The sequence below is a fragment of the Pongo pygmaeus genome, chromosome 15, assembly GCF_028885625.2.
Source record: "Pongo pygmaeus isolate AG05252 chromosome 15, NHGRI_mPonPyg2-v2.0_pri, whole genome shotgun sequence".
In the NCBI taxonomy this organism is placed as follows: Eukaryota; Metazoa; Chordata; class Mammalia; order Primates; family Hominidae; genus Pongo; species Pongo pygmaeus.
The window spans coordinates 73,411,111-73,429,309 of NC_072388.2; the positions used below are offsets into that span (position 1 = coordinate 73,411,111).

Consider the following 18,199-nt stretch of genomic DNA (forward strand, 5'->3'; position numbering starts at 1 on the left):
CAACTCAATTGTGAATGGGGTTGTAATCCCTGTACCACCTAAGAGCTGACTGCTAGTATACTGAATCAAAATAGGTGGCAAAATATATGCCCATGATTATACTTATACTTTAAGAGTAGGAAACTCCAAGATTTAATTAATTTAGCCACTACTTGCTGCAACTTCACATTTCATTTGTAAGCTTCTAGGCTTTCTTCACAGCAGAGGGTTCCCAAAAGATCACCATGCCTCATCCTAACCTATAATCCCTAACCCCTACCTGCCCTCCCCACCAAATTCAGTTCCTTCAACCTTTCAGGCGTTATTATTCAACTAGGTGATTTTTACTTTCACTGCTTCTTTCAAGCATGCTTGGTGGTATAAGATTGTGTCAAATAAAGCAAAACAAGGCCATTTTATATAAAATAGATATGGTCTTACTGAACAAAAAGGAGGAAAAGGAGTTTCTGAAAAAGTCATGTCTTCAGTGCACTCTGGGACCACGGAACTGGGGGCCTGCCTTCCACGGTTCTAGCAGAACATACCCTGAAAGGAGCAGGAGAAGACCACAGCCCACATGCAGAAGATAAGACAAACGAGTTTTTATTTATTCAAGGGCACATTTCCAGGTGTAGAAAGAGGCCACAAGTTAATGTTGTTAAAAAAAAATAATTAAACATCTGCTAACCAAGTGCTGCATTTAATGAAAACCACCTAAGACAGAAAAAGAGACATGAGACAACCACTGAGAACTAGCCACCCAGAGCTGAATTTCTGCCACAGAGCACCTCCTCTTCAACGAATCACTGGATACCATTGGAGAGCAAGTCACTGTTGTTGAAGCAGCAGAGCTGGAGGTGCCGTCAAGAGTCTCAGCAGACTCATTGGCCAGATGCACCGAGCTCAATGAGGCACTTAGAGATGAGAAACCTGTGGATGTAATGTCCCAGCTCAGTGGAAGTGGTTTGGAACCTTTCCTCCACTGTGAGGGCAATAACCCTAGGGCAAGTTATCAGACATTCCCAAGCAACCTCCTTCAGGTCCTGTCTGGCTGGACCTTCCTTATTACAACAGAAAAAAACCAATGAAGACAGTTAATCTCTACAGTCTCACTCTCTCTTCTTTCCTTCAACCTTTTTTTTACAAAGGATATTACAAAGGCAACAGTTCTGAGCTCTCAGGAAATAGAGTCTTAGATGCTTTTAGAGGTTGAGAGGCATAAAACAGCAGTCTTGAAATTCCTTTTATCTTATGGCACTGATTTAGTTTCAGTCTGATTTCTCCTCCACTTCTTTCTTCCCTCCACCCATGCCCTCTCACCCCCAGATAGACTTACGATCTGTACTGGGATTTCCCAGCAGAAGAGACTTTGGTTTTTGTCATCCTGAAGCTGCCACTCCACCACCAGTTTTATCTGGAGAAAGAGAAAAATAATTGAGAAAAATGAAAATAGGACCTGACTTCTATCCATAATTGGCTTAACTATGAATCCTAGATGTACAGTAGCAAACTTCCTAACTCCTCATACTTTTTTTCTTAAATCATGAGGGCTGCTTAGCATGTGGGCACAGCTTACAGCCTTAAGAGAGTGAACTAAGTTATACTTGTGATTTGATGCTAGCAGCACCACATACTAACTTGGTTAATTTATCAAGTAATTTCTAAAGCCTTCTCTTCTCTCTTAGATCAATGGCACATAAATGAAGTGATATGGTTTGGTTATTCGTCCCTTTGAAATTTCATGTTGAAATGTGACCTCCAATGTTGGAGGTGGGCCCAGTGGGAAGTACTGGATCATGGAGGAAGATCCCTCATGAATGGCTTAGCACCGTCCCCTTGGTGATGAGTGAGTTCTCACTGACTTGAGGTCTGGCTGTTTAAAAGAGTCTGGGACCTCCCCCTTCTCTTTCTTGCTTTGGTGCTGGCCATGTGACACGCTGGCTCCCCTTTGCCTTCTGTCCTAACAGTAAGCTTCCTGAAGCCTCACCAGAAGCAGGTGGTGGCACTATGCTTCATGTACAGCTTGCCGAACCGTGAGCTGATCTAACCTCTTTTCAAGTTACCCAGTCTTAGGTATTCCTTTACAACAAGGCAAATGGACTAACACATGAAGGCTTACATGAATAATTTCACATTTAAGCAATTTCTCAAGTATTTGGCTGTCTGATCCAGCTTTTTCCCAATGTAACCATGAAGAGCAGAGAGTAAAAAAAATTTAGATTCTTAGGTATAAGGAAATATTCTTGTTAGCTAGAAATGGAAATGTCAAAGCACAAAGGATGGCCCAGAGAAGTCTGTAGCTGTATGAATAATTTCAAGGATGACAACCTTTTGTAGCAATATACTTTCAGTTAACGCCCTTAAACTGCTTTCTAATAATGTACTTCATCAGAAATCCCTGCCTTGACTTGTTACACTGATATCATGTGAGTGGTCCCTTCCAATTCTTGATAACTCACTGACACTCTGTAGGTCCTTTCTTATGTGGACATTAGCTTACTTGTCACTAGTTACTACCTCTCTTTTGTACTCTAATATTTCTTCATAATGGAACATGTGAGTGGCAATGATATTCAGGTTCTTGAAACTTGCTTTGTGAGTTTTTCCAGACTAGGATACATTAACTACTGCTTCATTTAGTGCTTAAACAGTTTGAGCTATTTTTCAAATTAAATGTAACTCATTTAACAGACAATAACTACCATACATTAAGTACCTACTACGTACCAGGCTCTGACTAGTCACTGCATACGTAACTGAGGTTCAGACATGCCCATGGTTATATGGATATTCATCTACTAATCTGTCCCTGACCTCTAAGGTCTCCAACAGCCCTTAAGCACAGACACCCTATATTTGAGTCTCTTTAGAATGTTCTTTAATTACTTACCTTTCCTAAAAAATAAATGGCCAGATATTGCTCCTGAGTTCTACTTGATTTCAAGAAATGCGGCTCTTTTTCTTCATGGAAAAAGGCCATCCCTCTATTTCCTCCATTCTTATCAAGATACATATCTTTAATACAGGTCCACTGCAGCAGGATCTACCTTACGAGTGCTTGGTAGAAAAAGAGGTAGGTGCAGCAGGGATGAGGTGAAGGTGGGGATTGGAGGGGAGAAAGGAGGCTAGAAAAAGCTACCTCTCTGCCATGGAGCTAACAAACTACTGCTCTCTTGTTTTGTTAAGAGACTAATGGAGAAACCAGGATTTTCTGATGACAATGTTAAGACAACTTGGATCTTTAACTATTTGGTACCTGGCTAAAATCTTTTAACATTGCACAGGCTTTGGAGTTACAAGACCCAGCTCGAAACCTGGGCTCTACTACTTCTTAGTGGAGTGGACTCTGTTCATATTGCATAACTTCAGAGGCTCAAATTTCTTCAGCTGTAAAATAGAGATAAGATCACCTCTACATAGGATGGTCATGAGAACCAAGTGAAATATTGTATATAAAAATGGCATCAGCCGTTGCCGTGCAGAGCCGAAGCAGGAGCCACAGCCGGGAGAGGAGGAGGGAGGAGGAGGTGGAGGAGGTGCCAGACCAGGGGAATCGTCAATATTTAAACAGACCACATCACGGGTGAGCTAGTGGTCCTTGGTTCAGGAGGTGTTGGGAAGTCTGCTCTGATGGTTCAGTTTGTTCAGGGAATTTTTGTTGAAAAATATGACCCAACGATAGAAGATTCCCACAGAAAGCAAGGTGAAGTCGACTGCCAACAGTGTATGCTTATAATCCTAGATACTGCAGGGACAGGGCAATTTACAGCAATGAGGGATTTGTATATGAAGAATGGCCAAGGTTTTGCACTAGTATATTCAGTCCACGTTTGACTTACAGGACCTGAGGGAACAGATTTTACTGGTTAAGGACACAGAAGATGTTCCAATGATTTTGGTTGGCAATAAATGTGACCTGGAAGATGAGTGAGTACTCGGCAAAGAACAGGGCCAGAATTTAGAATGACAGTGATGGAACTGTGCCATTTTAGAATAATCTGCAAAGTCAAAGGTCAATGTTAACGAAATATTTTATGACCTGGTCAGACAGATAAATAGAAAAACACCAGTGGAAAAGAAACAGCCTAAAAAGAAATCATGCCTGCTGCCCTAGGCCCATAGTCAGCAGCAGCTCTGAGCTAGGTTACAGGAATGAAGAACTATTGCCTAATTGGAAAGTGCCAGCGTTCCAGACTTCAAAAAATAAATTTGAAGAGGCTTCTCCTGTTTTATACATTATGTGAAGAATTTAGATCTTATATTGGTTTGTACAAGTTCCCTGGAGAAAAAAAATTGCTCTGTGTATATCTCTTGGAAAATAAGACATAACAGATGTGAAAATATACTTGACTCTAATATGATTATACAAAAGAGCATGGATGCATTTCAAATGTTAGATATTGCTACTATAATCAAATGATTTCATATTGACCTTTTTATCATGATTCCTCCCTATCAAGCACTAAAAAGTTGAATCATCATACTTTATATCTGTGATGATATTGATATTGCAGTAGATAACTTTTTTGAGTCAATGACTTCATTTTATATTTTAAAAATTATGGAATATCCTCTGTCATTATACTCTAATTAAAATTGTGCATAATGCTTTGGAAAAATGGGTCTTTTATAGGAAAAAAACTGGGATAACTGATTTCTATGGCTTTCAAAGCTAAAATACACAATATACTAAACCAACTCTAATATTGCTTCTTGTGTTTTACTGTCAGATTAAATTACAGCTCTTATGTATGATTAAATTTTAGTACATTAAAAAACAAATGGCATCATTAGGCCCAGGCTAACTATCAGGTCATAGTGAAAGAATGAAGAGACACAAAGAAAAAGACCTGCCCTACCTCCTGACGCCTAACACCGCACCTATCTCCTTTCCCTCGGGCTTCTGCTTCTTCATCATAGAGATAAGGGGCCCTTTACCCCCGTCTCTGCTTCTTGCCCACTGCCCTCAGAACTCTAATCCAGTCCCAAGGCCTCCCATGTCCTCAATAATGGTATCACTTACAGAGGGATATTCGCTTTTCACTGGTAGTTTATTCAGGTAGCTATAGGTCTTGTCTTTTTGGATGGGGCAGTTAATTCCACTCTTACAACCATCAGGCTCAGGAATGGGAAAGGGAATTGGGACGCCCATCAGGATGCCATGCACCACGGCCTTGCTGCTTTTAGATTGAATATCTAAGAGAAAAAAAGAGAATCAGATGGCAAAGAAAATAACCTGTTTTCAAACTCTAAATCAAAAATTCAGAAATAATCCCAAGCAACAGCATTCCTAGGGTCTATTTCTCTTGGTAGTGGTGCTCGGTACTAGCACGGTACAAGCATTCATTCCAAACGTAATTATGCAAAAAAAAAAAAAGAAGCAATCAGCAGAAGTTTTCTTTGCTCTTAACCTTGCTCTTCATGGCCCTTCATAGTTTCTTAGGAGAATCAGAGATACCTGGATAAACAACCTTATCTAATGAGGCAACTGATTTTTGGCAGTAAACTTTCTGTTTGCTATTTATATCAGCTTCTGTCCAAGTATATTGTGTGTCTTAAATGTCATGGTCTGTAACAACAGTGAAAGAGGTAACCCTTTAGCGGGGTAAGATTAGGCTGGATCACGGTAGCTCACACCTGTAATCCCAGCACTTTGGGAGGCTGAGGCGGGTGGATCATCTGAGGTCAGGAGTTTGAGACCAGCCTGGCCAACATGGAGAAACCCCATCTCTACTAAAAATACAAAAATTAGCCAGGTGTGGTGGCGCACGCCTGTCATCTCAGCTACTCAAGAGGCTGAGGCGGGAGAATCGCTTGAGCCCAGGAGGTGGAGGTTGCAGTGCGCTGAGATTGCGCCACTGCACTCCAACCTGGGTGACAGAGTGAGACTCTGTCTCAAAAAAAAAAAAAAGAGAGAGAGAGAGAAAGAAATTGGGTAAGATTAGAAAGACATGCATTTCTTTATAAACTTTACCCTCCACATCACAAGATGGCCAGGAGGAATAAAGGTATTATAAAATGAGGGCAATCAGACTTATGAGTTATTAGGGTATTTTGGAGACCCAGAAAATTGGTTCTGTTTCTTTCTTTCTGTCTGGGTCGGGGATGACTTGTTCAGAAGGCTTTTTTTTTTTTGGTTTGGAACAATAGAGAGGCCAGGGTATAGTCCAGAGAGGAAACAGGGAGCTAGTAATTAGAGCTGTCTTTGGGCTTATGAACAAAAGATGACAGGAACTTTGAGGTTTCTTATTACACTGTCTAGTCTAGTTTCACAGGACAGAAAATGAGGAAAGGATTCAAGGAACATGCCCTGATTAGTAATAAAAGATTTTACATTTGTCTAGATTCTTAAAAATCTCAAAGTGATGTGGTACAAGAAAGCAAAAAGTTCCAATGATATTTCTTGAATATTGGAGAAGAAAGCTCAGATTTCTTGGCTGTTTCTTGGGTCCCCAGTGGGTTCCCTAAATCTTAAGGAGGCTGTTAAGTATTAGTTGTACCTTTATTTTCAGGTGGGATGTAGACTTAATAGCTGAAAGGCATTACTGCTTAAAACAACATTTTGGAGGAGTTCCAAAGCTTAAAGAATTGGGGTCCATACTAATACTCTGCAGTCTGTAGCTAAACAGAGCTGACATTCCCATCAAAGCCTGCTATGTAATATGGGTCAAGACAGGACAGAGAAAAGCCAAGCCATCTTCTCTAACCTGTGAACACATGGACATCTCCCTGTTTGCTTAAAGGGAGTCTGGCAGCCACGGACCCTGCATGAGAAGGATGTCTAAGGACACAGTGAACCCCAGCTTTGCACGAGGTGCAAAGGAAATCATAAAATTCATGACTGCCAATTCCCCTCCCCTCCATTCCCATGCTTATTCCAACACTTGATATTTAGGTTATGCTTTAACATGAATTTGAGGTAAGAGCCACTTTTACGCACTGCTGGTGAAGGTGACATTGACGCTGTAAGACTGTCCTTTGCTCAGTTGGCAGGGTTGGGTGGGGCATGGGCTCACATTCACTTCCTTTATAACTCCATCCACAGAACCTGCAAAAGAAAAATAAATTGGAATAGGAGAATAGGAGGAGAAATAAGCTAGCTAGGCTGCCCACCACCTAATGAGAAGGTGCTCTGCTCTCCCATTTAGGGTCAACTTATTCTCCTCGGACTGTTTCCCAGGATGGAATCTTTAAGAATAACGCCCAATTAGAAGTCAGAATCTTGATTCATCTTGCTGCTAAAATCATAGCCTCTAATTCAGATGATAAAGAAGCTAGTTGGTTTTTTGATCAAGAGAAAGTTAATATTTGTCATACTAAATAATATCAAGACCATATCCATAAATGATCATATTAAAGGAATTAAACTTCAATCAGAGAAATTCCAAACATTCCTAGAGTCTTGTCTTGCATTCTTAACGGTAAGGGTCACAGTTTAAACTTAAACCTTGAAGACGTTTGCTTCAACCTTCCTTTGGATGAAAATATTCCTATTTTCCCTTTCTTTTTCTAGCATATAGATTAGCATGTAAATTTGATGAAAGTTGTTCACTACAGGAAAGGAAAAACTACATTTTTTTTTTTTTTTCTTTGAGATGGAGTCTTGCTCTGTCACCAGGTTGGAGTGCAGTGGCACAATCTCAGCTCACTGCAACCTCCACCCCCTGGGTTCAAGCCATTCCCTGCCTCAGCCTCCCGAGTAGCCGGGACTACAGGCATGTGCCACCATGCCCGGCTAAGTTTTTGTATTTTAGTAGAGACGGGGTTTCACCATGTTGGCCAGGATGGTCTTGATCTCCTGACCTCGTGATCTGCCCGCCTAGGCCTCCCAGAGTGTTGGGATTACGGGCGTGAGCCTGTTTTTTTTGTTTGTTTGTTTTTTGTTTTTTGTTTTTTTTTTTGAGACAGGGTCTCACTCTGTCACCCAGGCTAGATGCAATGGCACAATCTCAGCTCACTGCAGCCTCAACCGTCCCAGGCTCAAGTGATCCTCCTACCTCATCCTCCTGAGTAGCTAGAACAATAGGCATGCACCACCACACCCGGCTAATTCTTGTGTTTTGTAGAGACAGGGTTTCACCATGTTGCCCAGGCTGGTCTCAAACTCCTAGGCTCAAGCAATTTGCCCACCTTGGCCTCCCAAAGTCCTGGGATTACAGGCATGAGCCACTGCACATGGCCAAAAACCGCACTTTATGCAGAAACAGCTAGAAAGCAAATGTAGAGCCTGAAACTCCACGGAGGAAGATCAGAAATGAATTACACCATCTTTCTACCTCAAGTTCTACATGAGCAAACACTGATTGAGGGAGTCTGCTATTATTGCTTGGAAAGTCTGCCAGATCCCAGAACAGACTGAACCTTCCTTGAATCTGGCTTCAAGAGTTTTTAGTTCCTGAATCATTCATTTTTAGACCCTATGGAGATTGTACCTTGAGTAGCAAGGATGAAGGAAAGCAGAGGCATCTGAAGAAAACATCTCACAACAATGGGATTTATCATCCTTGTTTTGGGGGTTAGAAACCAGAACAGCAAAGATTACTGAGATTTGTCCAAGGTCACATTGCCTGGAAGGGGCAGATTGAAGACTCAATGGGTGGGCCTGACTTGGAAGCCCTTGTCACCGGAACCTGAAAGAAGCTTTAAATACATAGCCATGTTGACAAATGGAAGGACACCCCAAGGAAATTCGCATCTGAGAACTACTTGAGGACTCTGGATGAAGGTCTGTCTCAAACTCAACTTTTCAGGTTTCTTAATTCAGCATCACCTCTTTGCCCCTCACCATGATTCTCTTTCTATCGTAGAGGTTCAACCCCTATATCCTCTGTGATTTTCAGTGATGAAGTATCTTCTATCCAGATTTTGTACCCTTTCTCCCAAACTGCTGGTAAATCCTTTGCCCAGTATTTTGTCTTCCTGGAATCCCTTCATTCTTTCACCTCAACTTGACTTCCTAGAGAAATAAGCAGCACTATTAAAGGTATAGGTAAAACAATGAAAAGTGTCACAATATCAGTCTTGGCTTTTAAAATTAGGCTGATTCAAGGATGTGCATGGTGGCTCATGCCTGTAATCCTGTAATCCCAGCACTTTGGGAGGCCAAGGCAGGTGGATCACGAGGTTAAGAGTTCGAGACCAGCCTGACCAACATGGTGAAACCTCGTCTCTAATAAAAATACAAAAATTAGCCAGGTATGGTGGTGCTTGCCTGTAATCCCAGCTACTCAGGAGGCTGAGGCAGGAGACTCGCTTGAACCTGGGAGGCGGAGGTTGCAGTGAGCCGAGATTGCGCCACTGCACTCCAGCCTGGGTGACAGAGTAAGACTCCGTCTCAAAAAATAAAATAAAATAAAATAAGACTGATTCCAGAAGCCTACTCACTTCCGAGTAAGCAGACTATGGAATTTAAGAGGAACTACCACTTAACACTGAACAGAGGAGTGACCCTAAACAGAAGAACCACCTACCATCTCTGAACTAGGAATGACCCTTAAGAGAGGAACTACCTCCTACTTCTGAATTGGAAACTGCACCATTTTCACTGCACTTCTGCAGTTTCTTCAATCATTTAGTCCTCTTAAGGCCCACTTATGAGTCATGAAATATTTTGGCTCCAAAAACAACATGAAGTACCTTAAACCTTGACTAAGGTTGTTAAGATCTGGATTTTTTCCAAGAATCAAGGGGATGAAGAGGAGTACAGAGGTTAAGGTCTTTACAGTTTCAATATAAGCTTAGGGCACAAGTTAAACTTAACTCCAAATAGCACTGACTCACACAGCCAAGATGGCAGAAGTGCCAGCTGCATTAAAGAAGAATACTGCTACCTGAGTCTGGGTTTCATTTCCTCTGCAATATTAACTTGGCGTGGGTCTATATAGCTGCTGGGAATGATACACTTGCAAATACTGCATATGTTAAAAACATAAGGATGAGATGTAAGAAGGTACTAGAAAGAGTCAGAAATAGGATTTATCCCTGGGAATCCTCAAAACAAATACACATTTTTCAAAATTAAAAAATTTAAGAAGAGAAATTGGATTCATCTGACTTGTCCAGGTTGTTTCTAAGTAGTTTCAAAAACGGATTTTAAGCACACATCTGCAATCTACAGATGTATACTCGATTTTGGGAACCTGCGTTCTTAAAATAAGTGTGTATGTGTGTGTCTGTGTGTGTATGTATGTATTTTAATCTCAGTCTAACCAAGGACAAAAGTACTTGTATACAATAAATGCTTGACCAAAAAAGGTTTAAATAAAGTCTTTAAAAATCCCATTTCCTTCTGCCCCAGAGACTGGGCAGTTGAATGGGAGAGAATGCAAGTGAACTGCCTGATAACAGTGCCTGCAACAGGGTAAGTTAAGTTCTGCCATTCAGCCATCATTGCTGAGAGGCAGACTCTGGTGCCCAATGCCTGGGTTTGAAATCTCACTATCTCTGCTACTTACTGTATAGCCTCAAGGCAAGATACTTTACCTCTCTGGGGATAATGGTGTAGCTGAGCTAACACAAATACAGATCTTAGGTAAGTGTTTGGAACATAGTGATACATATATTTATTATTATTATCATATCTGGATTTAGTCCATGAGTTTAATCTAGAATAGCTGCTCTGGGTAGTTAGCAAGTTCCCTTCTGACACAAAAACTGGACCTCTCACCTCAAATATACTTAGGATGGACTCTTTCTGTCTCAAAAGTAGAATGCATGAAGACAGAGGCAAACTGCAGGTTGAGAGTATATTATCTGCTATGCATTCAGTCACCAGATTAGCTCAGTACTATAAAAGTATGATATGAACTGAGAAATCTAAGTAGATGTTCTTTGCTGCCTGTACCTGCCCTTGGGTGGAAAAGTCTCTTTAACTATCATCACATTGACCAACACTGCTCCAGCTAGGTCGGTAAATAGTACCTTGCAGTCCTTTACCCCTCAGCTTGCTTCTCCATCATTGCAAAGTTCTCAAACTGCACATGCTCTTAAGCATCCAAAACAGTTTGAGAAACACTCTCTTCCACTGCAACCCATTTTCGGTGAACAGGGAAAAAAGAAATCCCGAACTTCAATCAACAATCTATTGAAAATCAGTGCTAATGTTAAGGCTTTCAATGTCCAGCTTCCACCTGCTTCTTTCAAGGCGGAGTCACATAATCTAGTAGGAAGTAAGTAAAGGGTAGTACTTATAGCTCTTTCATCCAGTTTTCTGATGACAAGAGGTTCTTAGACTTCCAGTGTCAATAGAACAAACTCCTCTGTTGTAACCAGCAAACATTACAAAATTAGTTTGCTTGGTCCACTTTCTCACTTGAGGAAATCCCACGCCAGGGAAGGTGGGTGTAGAGTGGAACACAAAAATCTTTTGATGTGGGCACTGAAGTCTTCATATCATATTTCCCAATTCAAAAGTAAATTAAAAATCTGTAACTGAAACCCTTCTTCCCTTTAAAAACTTCTTCCCATAGGTGTACTCCTGCTTTTTCAAATAAGTAGAATAATTTCTGGATTTATTTCCTTTCTTTTTTTGGAAACCCAAAGTGGCTCACAAAGACCCACTGTTTCCTACCACTTACTGGGTGTGAGATCTTGGGCAAGTTACTCTACGTGCTTCACTTTCGTCATCTGTAAGACAGCTTGTGAGGATGGAATGAGTTATTTTATTTTATTTTTTTGAGACGGAGTCTCGCTCTGTCGCCAGGCTGGAGTGCAGTGGCATGATCTTGGCTCACTGTAACCTCCACCTCCTGGGTTCAAGCGATTCTCCTGCCTCAGCCTCCCGAGTAGCTGGGACTACAGGTGCACGCTACCATGCCCAGCTAATTTTTGTATTTTTAGTAGAGATGGGGTTTCACCATGTTGGCCAGGATGGTCTCAATCTCCTGACCTCGTGATCTGCCCGTCTCGGCCTCCCAAAGTGCTGGGATTACAGGTGTGAGCCACTGTGCCTGGCCGGAATGAGTTATTAAAATTAATAGTGTCTTCATCCAAACGCTGGCTACTAAGTTTAATGGAGGGAAAGGCAGTAATTTGAAGCGATAATAGCTTTCAAGTGCCAGTCTCCTAAATCAATGGAATAGCATTGAAGTGTTAATCGGCCAGCACTCCATTCCTTAATCAATCCTGTCCCTTAATCCCCAACTTTGCTTTTGTCTCAACATGAATTTTTATGACATAGGGGAAAAAGATTTCCATCTATGTTTTCAACACATTTCATCGAGCAGTTACTATTACCTGGGCACTGGATATAAAGCAGCAAACTTATGAAACCGCCTTTGCAAAAATCCTGAGGAAATTAAGTCAGTGAAAGAGATCAGAACTCACCTACCCATCTTCCTTCTAACCTCTAAACTGTCTTTGTTCATTCCTGGGTGTAGGCTGAACTAGTAGTCTTGGAGAGGAATTTATAGTTTAAACTCTGAAACGAAATGGATAATAGCCCTTTCCTGAAAAACCCCTTCTTGCCTGGGGACCAGTCTGCCTTTGTAGGACTAACAAATTAACTAAGAGTTTAGGGGCCACGCAGCCTCTGGCTGTAAGAGTCTGAACCTCCCCAAATTGCTCCTGGTAAAAAACCTAAGGTCAGCGCTTGAGATATGTTGCAGATCCTGCATTCCGATGCAGCAAATGACACCACCTAGAGGTCAGCAAGAAGAACTCACTTTGATCCTCCTATGATTTTATCTTCAACCTGACCAATCAGCACTCCCCACTTTCCGAGCCCATACCCGCCAAATTATCCTTAAAAACTGTGATCCCCGAATGCTCGGGGAGACTGATCTGAATAACAATAAAACTCTGGTCTCCCGCACAGCCGGCTCTGTGTGAATTACTCTTTTCGCCATTGCAAATCCCATCTTGATAAATCCGCTCTGTCTAGGCAGTGGGCAAGGTGAACTCCTTGGGCGGTTACACTTACTCTGGTTCCCCATTCTGCTGCGTGACTTTAGGTAGGCTACTCAACATCCCTGGAATTCAATTATTGATTATACGATCTCCGTGCTTCCTTTCCACTCATAGATCTTACAAAGTCAGTTTCATGCCTCTTTCATTGACAGTTGTATCTCTCTACCTCCACCTCTGAACAAAATTGCTCGACTTCTGTTCCGACAATTCTATAGACTCGACTCAATGAAGGCACTCAGAATTTCTACCACCTGTTGTTATTTTCCAACAGATTCCAACCACAGCGGCGAGAGGGAGTTATGTGTCACAAGCTGTGATTAGAGAAACAATGAGATTTATACAAGGAAAAACTGATTAAGAATCACAAGATTCCAAAGCCCAAAGGAAGTCCTATTTGTAACAATAAATGATGAAAAAGGGGAATTGACCTTTGACTTGTCAGCAAAAAGGAAATTAAAAGAAAAGCAAAGGGAGTTGGAAGGGGGAGGCGGGATTCCAAGATACAAAGCATAAATAAAAGGAAGTTCTGTGCTCCACCCCTCCACCAGCGCTGGATACAGCCGTTCTGTTATCCGCCCTACAAACTTTAGGAAACTTCAGCAAAAGGCCCACCTCCTGGAGTTCCCAGGAACCCCAAAACACGCGTTCTAAGGAAAGAAACAAAGTTGTGTGCGGTCGGGTTTCATGGAGGCCGGAGCCTTCTCCCCCGACCCAGCCCATTCCAGTTAGGTAGGGTCCAAGGCTCAGCCCGGCCGCCCAAGGGAATCCGCCCACCCCAGCCCCGGGGGTCTCAGCGCGGGGGTCCGGCGGGGCCTTCCACAGAGGGCGCGGGAACCTTGGGCGGGCCTGGGGCTCACCGCAGTCCTTGAACTTCACCGGTTCGGCCTGGGCAGCGGTGCTGAGCGCCAGGAGCAGGAATGCAGCGGCCAGGAAACGCATCGCGGCTAACGAAGTTCCAAGCTCGGGAAAGAAGCAGCGGCCGCCCGCGGTCACAAGACAAACCTGTGGGGGCGGGCCCGGGGAGGAGCCCAGTCAGGCGACCTGTCACCAGTAACCACTGCTGAGGCCCGCCCGCGCCCCGCCCGCGCCCCGCCTCCGACTCCGGGAAGCCAGCTCCAGCCCTCTCGGGCCCAGAAGCCTGCAGTCTCCGCCCATGCCATCCCCTCAGACGCCTGACCCGCCCGGACCCACCTCCGCCCCGCCCCGCCTCACTCCTCCCCGCCCCGTTCCTTCCCTTAAGAGCAACTCCCCGCTTCCTGGGTGCGTCCCCGCCGCTGCTGTCGGGAGCATTTCTAGCCAATCAGGCACCTTCTCCTCCCGCAGTACCCAATAGGCATGTTGGGGGCGGGGCCTCCGTGAAGTCCCGGCCTCCTGTTCGTTCTCTCCGCCTCCCGAGGCCCCGGGTGAGAAACGGAGGAGACGCGAGGGGCGGAGCTTGTGGAGGAAGATGGCTGCCGCCCGGGGGTTGTCCCTAACGGCCGCGACGCAGAAAGCGGTCACTCCTTGGCCGAGGGGCAGGTACCAAGACTAGAAAGGCACCTGGAAAGGGTGTTTGGTTCTGCGCCTCTAGGACAAATGGGAAACTAAGGCCTGTGGGGGAGGCGAGGGTTTGGTGGGAGGCCGTCCAGGTGGGGGTCGCCAGGTTTAGCGTGAGGCGCTCCAGGTCGAGGATTGCAAGGTGCCCCTTCTGCTCCCGGGCTCACCCTCCTCCCTTGCGCGCAGGCTCCTCGCGGCCTCCCTGGGACCCCAGGCGCGTCGGGAAGCGTCGTCCTCCAGCCCCGAGGCCGGCGAAGGGCAGATCCGCCTCACAGACAGTTGCGTCCAGGTAGGAGGCCGGACGCGGGGCGGCGGTACCCAGGCGATTGGCGGGAGCAGCGGGAACTGCTCTTCACTCAGCCCTTTAAGTCCCGTTGCCCGCTATTCTTGATCCCCCTTCCTGCATTTCAGAGGCTTCTGGAAATCACCGAAGGGTCAGAATTCCTCAGGCTGCAAGTGGAGGGAGGTGGATGCTCCGGATTCCAATACAAATTTTCACTGGATACAGTTATCAACCCCGACGACAGGCAAGGAGGAAGGGGTGGGTCCCAAAGGAGGTACGGGAGGGACAAAAGTGTCTCCAGTTTGAGGTGCACTTTTATTCCAAATTTAAAGGGTTTACCTGGGATGGTTAACACCGCCCGTCTCACAGTGAGGATGCAGTAAAGGTTTGTTGTCCTGAATCAAAATAACAGTTACAGGAGCAAAATTGACCTGCCCAGGTCCATTGGTTAGTCGGTAGAAAGTCAGGCTGGACTAGATTCCAGGCTTAAGTCCCTAAACGTTTCCCAGTATTTATTCCATTGAATCATTTTGCCTCAAAGAAAATCAGCACCTATTAAAGGTAATCGGGAAGCTCCCTCTGTACTTTAGAAAACAGAGGATGTGCACCTCTGGGCTTAGGGGGTGTCTTTTTTGTGTTTGCGATACTCATTAATGCCTTCCTCCTGCCTTTTCAGGGTATTTGAACAGGGTGGGGCAAGAGTGGTGGTTGACTCTGATAGCTTGGCCTTCGTGAAAGGGGCCCAGGTGGACTTCAGCCAAGAACTGATCCGAAGCTCATTTCAAGTGTTGAACAATCCTCAAGCACAGCAAGGCTGCTCCTGTGGGTCATCCTTCTCTATCAAACTTTGATGCGATGACTGGTGACTCTGAGATTGTCACCAGTTGTACCAATTTGAAGAACCTGGAATTAGTAGAATTCTAGAGGTTTCTTTCTAATCATGTCCCTCTCAATTTTATTTCCCGCAGTCCAGGAGTGTTGTGTTTTGCCACTATTATTTTCAGAACGTGAAGATTTTATTCTTGGCTTAATTTTTCCCTCCAACTCCACTCAGTGCTAAGGCTGAGCCTCCAGATGCTGTTACCTCAGATTTAATCACTGGTTGAAACTCCGTATAATCTGTAGAGCCTCCATGGCTCTAAAATTTGGAATTCTCTTGCCTTAAGAGCTGCTTGTACATATGTGGATAGCTATGTATAAAAGCTTCATTTTAAAGAAAGTTCTTATTGTGTTATGGATCAGGATCACAGATTGGGTAGCTTGGACACCAGTTATTAGAGGATGAGAAAAGTAAATGAAATGTTCTCTTTTTCATTTCACCCTGCCAGAATGTGCCACTTGACTTATCTTTATTGTCTATGCAGCCCATTTGCCACTTCCTGATAGATTTTACACTCATACTCGTGGATCTGCTAGGAGTCATAAAACCGAGAGCCCGTTACCCAGAAAACTTGGACCAAACCCTCACTGATACTGAATTATTTCAAAAATAGCCTCCCTACTCGTACAGACATTTTAAGATTCTGTGACAATTTAATGACTGAATCTTTTTAGGATATGTTGCTTCACCTGCCGTCTGTTGTAAAATGGCTGTGGTCTCATGCACAGCAGGAAGTGATCCCTTTATTGTTATAGGTAATAGATTCTTAGGAACCTTTTTTTAGATTGGGTTACCAGATGAAATGTAGGATGCCCAGTTAAATTTGAATTTCAGGTAAATAATTTTTTAGTATGCTCATGTCTCAAATATGGCATATACTAAAAATTATTTGAAATTCAAATTTAACTCGTATATTTTTATTTGCTGACCTTGGCAACTCTACTTTAGGGTCACCGAACAGAAAGCTTTTAAAATCACAAATTCCAGTGAATTAAAGTACTTGTGTAGGTGTGGCACTTAAATAGGCTTCGGAGCTTGAAATAATCCTGTTACAGTGCTGTGGAGCCGTGTGGACAGACAGTGAAAGAAAATCTACCACCATCACCACACTGAATGATTTATTAATACTGATGTTGGAGAAACTACAACCAAGTTGATTCTGGAAGAGTTACTGGTTAAATCCATCTTTTGCTTGGGAGCCTAGAAGTTTGTTACAGCAAAGACTTGCATTTCTGCACTGGATTGGAATTACGGTCATTTTGTAAGAATTTACTATTTAAAAAAATGGAAATAGAGTTTAGAAAATATCTGAGACAGCAACTTAGATACATTTCTGACATGGCAAAACCTAGGACTTAGAGAAAACAAACCCGTGCGGTTAGAGGAGAGAAGGGGACACTCAGAAACCTGAGCACATTTCTTAGAGCTGATGGAAGGAGGCAGAAAGCAGCATACGATGGGAGCATCTGTGTGCACACATGACCAAGACAGTGCCGCCAGTACCTGCGCCTGATAGGGTTTCAGTTCAGACTACCTGTCCTTTCATCCTCCTTAAAAAGATTTTGCTACATTTTAAACATTAGAATATATTCTTTAAGAATATTTTTGTGGGTTATTTATTGATTTTGTGGTTTTAAAACTCTTGAGCACGAGCAGAACAGCTTTTGTTACTACATCAATCAAATTACAGTGGTGCACTAGACAGAAACAGAGTCCCTTAGAATGCAGAAGCTTATATGTGAGTATCTACTGTTAATGGGAGAATTGGAATTTTATGTTTAGAAAAAGGCAGATTTGGGGCTGGGCACGATGGCTGACGCCTGTCATCCCAGCACTTTGGGAGGCCAAGGCAGGCAGATCACCTGAGGTCAGGAGTTTGAGACCAGCCTGGGCAACATGGTGAAACCCCATCTCTACTAAAAATACAAAAATTAACTGCATGGTGGACACCTGTAATCCCAGCTACTCGGGAGACTGAGGCAGGAGAATCACTTGAACCCGGGAGGCGGAGATTGTAGTGGGCCAAGATTGCACCACTGGACTCTAGCCTGGGCAGCAGAGTGAGACTGTCTCAAAAAAAAAAAAAAAAAAAAAAAGGCGGATTTGGGAAAATCATGTTACTTCACACTGAGAAAGCTTCATGGGGAAACCAGAAGTGGCAGCAAGAAGTCTCCATTGGTGGAGACTTTATGTTGTTTTTCAAAGAGAAGGTCTCTTGGTCAATGCCCAGATCTTATTGTGGTACCATACTTCAGTTATGTGATGACAGTGACCAATGGTATGTAAATTATGTGTCCCATCCACTCTTAGTTTCTTTCTTTTTTTTGAGGCAGGGTCTCAATCTGTCTCCTAGGCTGGAGTGCAGAGGTGCAGCCTCTACCTCCCAGGCTCAATCTTCCCACCTGAGCCCCCGCAAGTAGCTAGGACTACAGGTGCACACCACCAAGCCCAGCTACTTTTTGTATTTTTTGTAAAGATGGGGTTTCACCATGTTGCACAGGAGTCTCGAACTCCTGGGCTCAAGCAATCCTCCTGCCTCAGCCTCCCAAAGTGCTGGTATTACAGGCATGAGCCACCATGCCTGGCCCACCCATAGTTTCTTCGTATGGGAATGT

General features: G+C 43.6%; 2 protein-coding genes and 1 pseudogene across 4 annotated transcripts; 2 read left to right on the forward strand and 1 right to left on the reverse strand.

The window, feature by feature from the left end:
- Positions 1–566: 566 nt before the first annotated feature.
- Positions 567–14,737, reverse strand: NPC2 (NPC intracellular cholesterol transporter 2). Of its 3 annotated transcripts, none has more exons than XM_054447897.2 (6): positions 14,589–14,737; positions 13,743–13,887; positions 6,920–7,027; positions 5,003–5,175; positions 1,316–1,393; positions 567–909 (listed from the first exon to the last, which is right to left on the reverse strand). In XM_054447897.2, the coding sequence occupies exons 2-6, from the start codon at positions 13,822–13,824 to the stop codon at positions 895–897; spliced, it is 456 nt and encodes a 151-aa protein (XP_054303872.1). In that variant the 5' UTR covers positions 13,825–13,887; positions 14,589–14,737; the 3' UTR covers positions 567–894. The 3 variants fall into 3 exon arrangements, with proteins under 3 accessions (XP_054303872.1, XP_054303871.1, XP_054303870.1); XM_054447896.2 differs by lacking the exon at positions 14,589–14,737 and adding an exon at positions 14,077–14,122; XM_054447895.1 differs by lacking the exons at positions 567–909; positions 14,589–14,737 and adding an exon at positions 14,077–14,112 and having other exon boundaries at positions 1,214–1,393.
- On the forward strand, positions 1,822–4,581 carry LOC129013177 (ras-related protein Rap-1A-like; annotated as a pseudogene).
- ISCA2 (iron-sulfur cluster assembly 2) lies at positions 14,256–17,186 on the forward strand. The gene is made up of 4 exons (XM_054447898.2): positions 14,256–14,403; positions 14,608–14,710; positions 14,833–14,948; positions 15,381–17,186. The coding sequence occupies exons 1-4, from the start codon at positions 14,333–14,335 to the stop codon at positions 15,553–15,555; spliced, it is 465 nt and encodes a 154-aa protein (XP_054303873.1). The 5' UTR covers positions 14,256–14,332; the 3' UTR covers positions 15,556–17,186.
- Positions 17,187–18,199: the final 1,013 nt, after the last annotated feature.